General features: G+C 43.5%; 1 protein-coding gene across 1 annotated transcript; it reads right to left on the bottom strand.

Annotated features, from left to right (window-relative positions):
• Positions 1–4752: 4752 nt before the first annotated feature.
• Positions 4753–6806, bottom strand: dmbx1a (diencephalon/mesencephalon homeobox 1a; the record flags this gene model as incomplete). The annotated part of the gene is made up of 4 exons (XM_080011586.1): positions 4753–5177; positions 5318–5717; positions 6210–6388; positions 6653–6806. 4 exons carry the CDS (start codon positions 6804–6806, stop codon positions 4753–4755), a joined length of 1158 nt encoding a protein of 385 aa, XP_079867712.1.
• Between the last annotated feature and the right edge of the window lie 1159 nt (positions 6807–7965).

Below are 7965 nucleotides of genomic sequence, written 5' to 3'. Positions count from 1 at the left end.
GTCCCGCGGCTGCTTTTGCTCTCTCTCGCTCTCTCTCTTGCTCTCTCTGCACCTTCCTAACCTCTATTACCTCCTTTTTTTCCTGAGGGAGAGTGTTCAATTTGAAGAGTTTTGACAACGTTTTTGGCCAACAAAAGTGCTGTTAAAATGAGAGCGATGGCTTGATAGACTTTAGGGGTGTAGTACTTTTGGAGGTTTTGTTCATTCTTCACGTGTTGTGTATATTTGTGTTTCTTCACAGACTTAAAAAAAAAAAAAAAACTACAAAAAAACACGACAGCACGTCGTTTCTTGGCTACGAGGTTGTACTTTTCTTGCCCTTTGAGCTCCTGGTGGTGGCGGTTTCCAGGCACACTTTGATGTGTATCTGAGCAATGCACTATTAGTGGGATTTTCCCCGGACCTGACAGCCCTGAGAATATGCAGTGAAATGGCACTGCCAGTGGGGCCAGAAGAATGCTGGAAACAGGATTAGGATCATATTCTGGCAGAGCCTGTCACCTCCTCAATGGGCCGAGGTCTCCAACGCTGGCACTTTTCATTCTCGCCTCGGCTAAAACCTTTAAGTGAACCATGGAGAAGAAGGTGGAGAAAAGAAAACATTGATTGAATGGTACACTGTGATTGTTTATTTATTTATTTTTTTTGTGTGTGGGTGTGTGCGTGCGTGTGTGCGCGCACACAATAGATATATATACATTTCTGTACTTCTCTTGCATTAAACTCTTGCATGTGTTTGTGGTTTTTGTTTGCCCTCCTACAAATTGAAAGTAATTAAGTATTTTTCAGGTATGATGTGCATTAGTGTTTGTTTATTTAAATATAGTCAAATGATGTCAAATAATAAAATATTTTTATAAAGAATAATTAAAAATTCGTTTTGTGTGTGTGTGTGTGTGTGTGTGTGTGTGTGTGTGTGTGTGTGTGTGTGTGTGTGTGTGTGTGTGTGTGTGTGTGTGTGTGTGTGTGTGTGTGTGTGTGTGTGTGTGTGACTATACAAGTGAGAACCAGTCTAGTAATGTTCTAGACCATGTTCTAGTTTGTTCCTGGGGTGTGTTTGTTTTTTCTGTACTTGTGAGGTCTAGTTATGTACACTGTGGTCTTGTGTGTGTGTGTGTGTGTTTCTTTGTTAAACTGTACTTGTCAGGACCGGACTAGAAATGCGATACACCATTTTCTTGTATGTTCCTGGTGTGTGTGTGTGTGTGTGTGTGTGTTTGTTTTATTATACAGGTACTCCTCACTTAACAACCTAACTGTTAAATGACCTTCTGGACTTACGACCAGCTCTCTGACCAGTCTGATATTAGACACTGCGTACAATACCACGGTGTGCGCGCTGCGTGTGCAACGTCTCAGCGTCAAGCATCTCATTGTGAATCACCCTATATTAACTATATACACTAGATATACTATATACACTGTATACATCTCATCTCATCACCAGTCTCAGAGGAGTACCTGTACTTGTGAGGACCAGTCTAGTAATGTTCTAGACTGTGTGTGTGCGCATATGTAGGTGTATGTGTGCGTGTGTGTGTTACTATACTTGTGAGGACTGGTCTCGTAATGTTCTAGACCATGTAATAGTTTGTATGTGTGTTTCACTATACTTGTGAGGACCGGTCTGGTAATGTTCTAGACTGTGTTCTAATCTAGTATGTTTCTGGTGTGTGTGTGTTTTGTTTTATCATACCGGTCAGGAACATGGGTGTTCACTAACCATGTTTAATATTTACTCGGACATGACTTTGGTGTGTGTGTGTGTGTGTGTGTGTGTGCGCACCCCACCCCACTCTTTTCCTGGATAAAAAAAAAAAAAAAAGGTACAAGAGAGAACATTTGGAGCAAGAAGTATTGTAATATGTTCCCTGCACTCAGGTCCCAGGGGGAGGAAAGGCTGCCATGTACCTATAGAGATGAGAGCCCAGGATAACAAGGACATTCGGCTCGGTTGCATATCCACACCAGCACCCCATCAGTGATACAACAAAAGTGCCCTTGGTAGAGGACACACACACACACACTGCCATGCAGTGTAATAAAACACAACAAGGTTAGGGTGAGGTGTTACACACGCCTTAACGCTGCTAATCTTGGGAGATAATTACTCCCCACTATCCTCTTTTCGTGATGCGCCCATCAATAACGGCGGAAAGGAACGGCCACCGTGGCACCTAGAGTCCGACGGTTATTTACACACCGAGGAGGATCATATTTTCAAGGCCAAGGCCAATTAACAGCACAGCGATCTCAGTTTGTCGGGTGATTCACTCACAGGTGGAGTTTTCAGTCTGGAATGACCAAGGGCATGGATGAACTGCAAGTGTGTGTGTGTGTGTGTGTGTGTGTGTGTGGGAGAGTCGTGCAAGCGGGGTCTATGCTTTTTGACAAACCACGCTGTTTTAACATATAATAGCAGCATAATCAGTGCCCCGGGCTCATATTCTGCAGGATAATGGCACTGCTTATTCTTTGGGGATGGCTCACGTTGTCTGCACACGCATTTTGCCTCTTTTGGCATTTGACTTTCTCTCTCCTTCATCCCGTCATTATTATTCTTTTTGGGGGGATTTTGCTCTGAAGGGTTTTAAGATTGGATTGGATTGAATGCCATTTTAGTGTTAGAAATCAAAGGAAACTGTGCAGGATCCCCCTACCAGCTCTTCTGCCTCTGAGTCTTCTGGAGGTTTTTGGGGCAGTTCTGTTGTTTTGCTATTATGTTGACGGAGCCAAAGTTGGCTTTACAATGAGGATCTTCATTTAGAAGAGCGTGAAAACTTTTATGGTCATGTTAGAAATAGTAGATGTACTGTATGAGGCGAAGTGTGAAGTAAGTAAAAAAAATAAGCACACGGGGGGGGACCTGGGCTTCGGCTGCAACTCAAAGAAGGGTTGAAAAGCATAGGGGACAAGTATTATCGTATATGCTTAGAAATTCTTTGCTCCTTATGGTGGAGGGAAATATTGTAGACATAGACATCTCCCACATTTTTGCCGATTAACACAGTAGACTCCAAACACAGAGGTGACTCTTCATTATAAAAAAAATAATCTTCAAGCAATGTTTTTTTTTTATTATTATTATTATTATTATTATTATTATTATTTCATGATTATTTTACAACAACACTAGTTCAAGTCTACATTGTAAACACCGGAAAGAAAGAAAATAACACTGCTGTTGGTTTTTCCCCCGGTCACGTACAGTACGTTCTCCTCAACTATCTACCACCGGACCAGGCTGTTTGCAGGGACGGACGGCGGACAAAGGGGGGAACAGCGTAAGAATCACAAATACAACGAAAAACAAAGAGAGCTCAAGTTCGGACAGTGTTACGTAGAAGCCTGGGGTCAATCCTCCATTCAAATATTGGGTTTAGTAATTGTACCCCAGGGTTGGCACACAGAGAACCAGTCTGTGAGAGGAGAAGGGAAGGGCGTGGCTGCAGAGCCTCCCCAAATACAATCAATCATTCCATCCATGTCCATTTGAAACGGTCCATGGTCAATTCTACAATGTAATAGTAACTTTATATTTTGCCTTACATGGGGTAAACATTAATAGATAGACAAATTACTTTTTTTCTTCTTATTTTACACACAGTATTAAAATAATATACTTTTTTGATATGGAGACAATTGCTTTTTTGGATCGCATGGATTTCATGGTAAACAAAAGCATCACCAGCTAATGATTAACTCCAATGACAATGCAGAAAATATTACGACTGGAAAACAAAACTGAAGCTTTTGTCCTATTTGTTTGCCATATCATTTTTGTTTCCCCCTTTTCTTTTCTCCTTATTATGAAAATGTTCCTTGTGAATTGACACAGCAGCATACATGGCCATCCAACAACACACTATGTGTGTGTATAGTGTGAATTTGAAATTGTCTTAAATGGTATGCATGGTCATAATTGCATATGCCTCGGTTCCCTCAGCCCAGGGCAAAATGTAATTAAAAGCTTTGCACATTTAGTCACTGAAATCATTTTCTCATTATCGGGCCGACCGACGCACAATGAGGTGCATTACTGGCCATTAGACTGGCAAATTAGTCACTTTTAATTATGCAATCGAGGAGAACACGGCTTTGGCTCGTTTTTATTTATGTGCCGTTATGTAGTACATGCTCTTTTCAATATCACGGCGCTAAAGTGAATGTCGAAGTGGTTTCCTTTACTACAAGCGATAATGCCTATTCTCCCGCAAATTCCTGCAAAAGTGCCTCATTATTCCACATTATTCATGTAAACATTTCCATCGTCTTTCAACGGAGTGCATCGGTTGCCGGCTTCGTATATCCTCTTAAATCAAATACTTTTTGTTGTAGTGATTAATTATAATAATTTCACATTTCAATAAGTTCCAGAGTTGCATGTCCGCCTGAAACACCGGCATATGTAAATATGACGTTTCAGGTATTCAGTCATCAATGTTTCTCGAGGATAAACTTTTGGACCTGGAGCAGCGAGGGAAAGCTGGGATGAAACAAACCAAGTCATTTTGGTTGGTCACCAAAAAAAACGGTTGTGTAGGTCCAGTGAGAGTCCGCATTGTGATGATAAAGATGATGAACTTTGGTCATCTCTGGAGATCACCATCCCCTCTTCTTGACCACAAGGGTAACGGGTTGGGAGAGCCTCAGGGTACATACAGTTCATATCGATTTAGAACGTTTACACAGACACAGTAGACTGGGTGGATGTGTGGAGCCATGGAAGTTCCTCTGTTGGTGGAGGCTTGCTCAGTTGGGCAAGGTGTCCAGTCCCAGCGAGGCGGCGTGCTGCTTGGCCCTCAGCCGCAGGTTTTCGATGCTGGTGGTCTTGCTGTTGTGGCCGGCGAGGCTCCCGGCAGCCGATGCCTGCAGCAAGGGGCTGTTCCACACCTGCTGCGCGTGGTGTGACAGGGACTGGTAGTAGGACTGGCACGGCAGGGAGCCCAGTGGCGCGGGCGGCATGTTGACGTTCATGCCCAGGTAGGGGAGGGAGGACGGGGCGGCCATGTCGAACGCCGGGTAGTGCACCAGGTTGTTGGTGGCGGCCATGTGCTGGCGGAACTGCTCCTGCAGGCGGAAGAGGCTGAGCGGGGAGGATGAGTAGGAGTGGCCTTGGGAGAGGGGGCCGCCAGCCGACGAGGAGGGGGTTACCGACGGAGAGATCGGGGGTGAGTCTGGAGACGGGAAGGTAAGAATAATAGATATTAGATATTGGACATAACCATACAGGCACCAATAAAACAACATATAGCACAACAAAACAACATGTAGCTCGGGGGCTCAACAGGTCATTTATGTGACACGGGGTCCTCACCAGGTTTGGGGCTGTGTCGTTTGCAGACCGGGGAGACATCGCCGGGCGTCATGGCGCCACCACACTTCATCTCCTCCTGCAGGGGTTTGCCGTCCTCCTCCTTGTCCGTGGCGTTGTCCTCCGTAGCCGACTCGCTTCCCGAATGTTCCGCCGACGTGACGTTCAACTCCATCTCTGCGGGCAGCCGGACCGCGGGCCCTTCTATCTCCACGGAGGAGGCCGAAGAGGAGGAGGAGGACGAGGGAGGAGGCAACGGGTTGTCGGGCAGGATGGTGGTGGAGGGAGGCGTGGCGTCCTTCTCCCCCTCCTCCCCGGACACCTCCTTCTGCTTCTGGAGCTGCTCCTTCTGGAGGCTGCGCTGCTTCTTGCGAAACTTGGCACGGCGGTTCTTGAACCACACCTAGAAGTGGTAAAATAACAATATCACCCCCTTCCAACTCACTGGACATACATATTCTGTTGTGCTATTTTCATATACATACATATATTTCTTGCTTTTATATTTTTTATATGTTTTTTCAATTTATTATTACTCAAAAAAAGTAATGATATACATACAATTATATATATATATATATTTATTTGTTTTTGTTTATTTTCTTTTCTGATTTGGATTTGCACCTTGTCGTTTCATTGCGCCATCCTTACAGAAAGATCTTGTACCTGAATTAATTGAGCCAGATCATGCCACAGCAAATTTAGGACAGTATGCGGATTAAAAAAGTTATTTTATCTGCATAGTCTTTTATTACTATTTAGCTTCATACATAAAAGCTTCAGATAAGTATTTTTTTTCCAGCCGTGCTCTATTGTGATGAGCAAGCAAACCATGGTGCAACTACGACACGCACACGCACACGCGCACACACACACACACACACACACACTTTACCTGCACGCGCGCTTCCGGCAGGTTCGTGCACATCGCCAGGCGCTCGCGCATCACAACATCTGGGTAGTGGGTCTTCTGGAAGGTCTTCTCCAGCGCCTCGAGCTGCTGGGCGGTGAAGGCCGTGCGACTCCGCCGCTGCTTGCGGTGCTGCGAGCCGTAGCGCGCCTCCAGGATGATGTCTTGAAACGTGCAGCCGTTGGAGGACAAAACGCACGGCGAGTTGGATTAATTGGACTGCATCGCTTTTGTTCGTCGTCGCTCTCTTGAGATAGTACGCGAAGGGAATTGTGGTCTCGTTCTAAATACATATTTAAACACATGCATCAAAGTACTCATAACAATTGTGTTGAATAATAATAAAAACGGTTCTTTTCTAATGTTCGGCCTATATAATAAATATAAATATATGCCTACACTGTATATGTATAATTTCACTCAATTACCAGCAAGTCTCTCTGCGAGTGTGAGCGCGTGCACCGACGGCCGGTAGTCGGGCGCGTGCTGCGCCTGTTGCGCGGCCTGCTGGTGCAGGTTGTACATGGCGCTCAGGGAGTTCATGGCGTGCAGAGAGTATCCGTTCACCCCGTAGTGCTGCATGGCGGCGACCTCCTGCAGGGAAAAACACACACACACACACACACACACACACACTGCCTTGACTCCGGCAACTGAAGTTTGGCCCGTTTCATTTGTGTTACTTACTTATTTATCCTTGTGTCTTATTTTATTACTCTTTGCGCCATTTTTTATGCGCGTCATGGTTTTTTTTGGTTTTTTTTTCTAAAGCTTAATTTCAAAAAGCATTTCTTGAACTTATAACATAAACCTTGCGTAAATATCGACTCTATATAGACTCTAATAATAGTAAAAAATTGCAATCATTTAGAGAGCAGTGTAGCAGGTCCCCCCCCCCATGGGTCCGCTTAAGGCCCATATATTTTAATATGTCCATTCATACAAAAGCGTTATCCATTAACATCCAATTATCGCTCATGTTCAATCCATTAATTATACAAAATACTTTTAATTGGGGTAATTATTACTCGTTCAAATAATGGACCGTGACAGATGCCTTATTCATTATCTCATTCAGTCAATTTATGCGACTGGCGAAGGAGCCCAAATCCCCCTTTCAAAACGTTGCTTGGAGAGATCAGGACGTTGGTGAATTGTGTTAGAAATTGATATAAAGTCATTTGTTCCGGATGTCGGGGGCAAACCTGACACCGGATTGGAGGATATTGTTTTGAATATGATTATTGATGTGTTATTTTCGATACTGCTCACATTACATTTTATTTCCCTAAAATAAACACATTTTTTGGGACTACGCAATTACAAATTACTTAAGAAATATAGCTATATATCTATTTAAATACACCACGTAATATTGATAGCCTTGACGTGTAGCCGCAGAGAAAACTTATTAAACATTTTTCTTCTCGGGGAAGCTCTTTCCAAAAAAATGTTTTTATATTTGTCCTTCGCGACTAGATATTCATAGATAAATTAAACGCTTCGGAACAGGATTAGATATGTATTAGTATAAAGGCGGCTGGTAGGAGGGGATGTCACTGAGGCCAAATAGTTATTATTACGACCATCTTTTTTTCTGAACAAGCACAGTCTATCCAGAGGTATCCTATAAGTTCCGATATATTACCAAAAATGTATTTTTTAACAGAACCCCCTTTCATTATTGTAATTTATTTTATTGCGTGTTAGTCATGTCTATGGCTTGTCTCCATCAACATTT

Source organism: Zeus faber (assembly GCF_960531495.2).
Source record: "Zeus faber genome assembly, chromosome: 12".
Taxonomy (NCBI): domain Eukaryota; kingdom Metazoa; phylum Chordata; class Actinopteri; order Zeiformes; family Zeidae; genus Zeus; species Zeus faber.
Note: the sequence above shows the minus strand (reverse complement) of the source record. Positions and strands in the feature narration are given on the sequence as shown.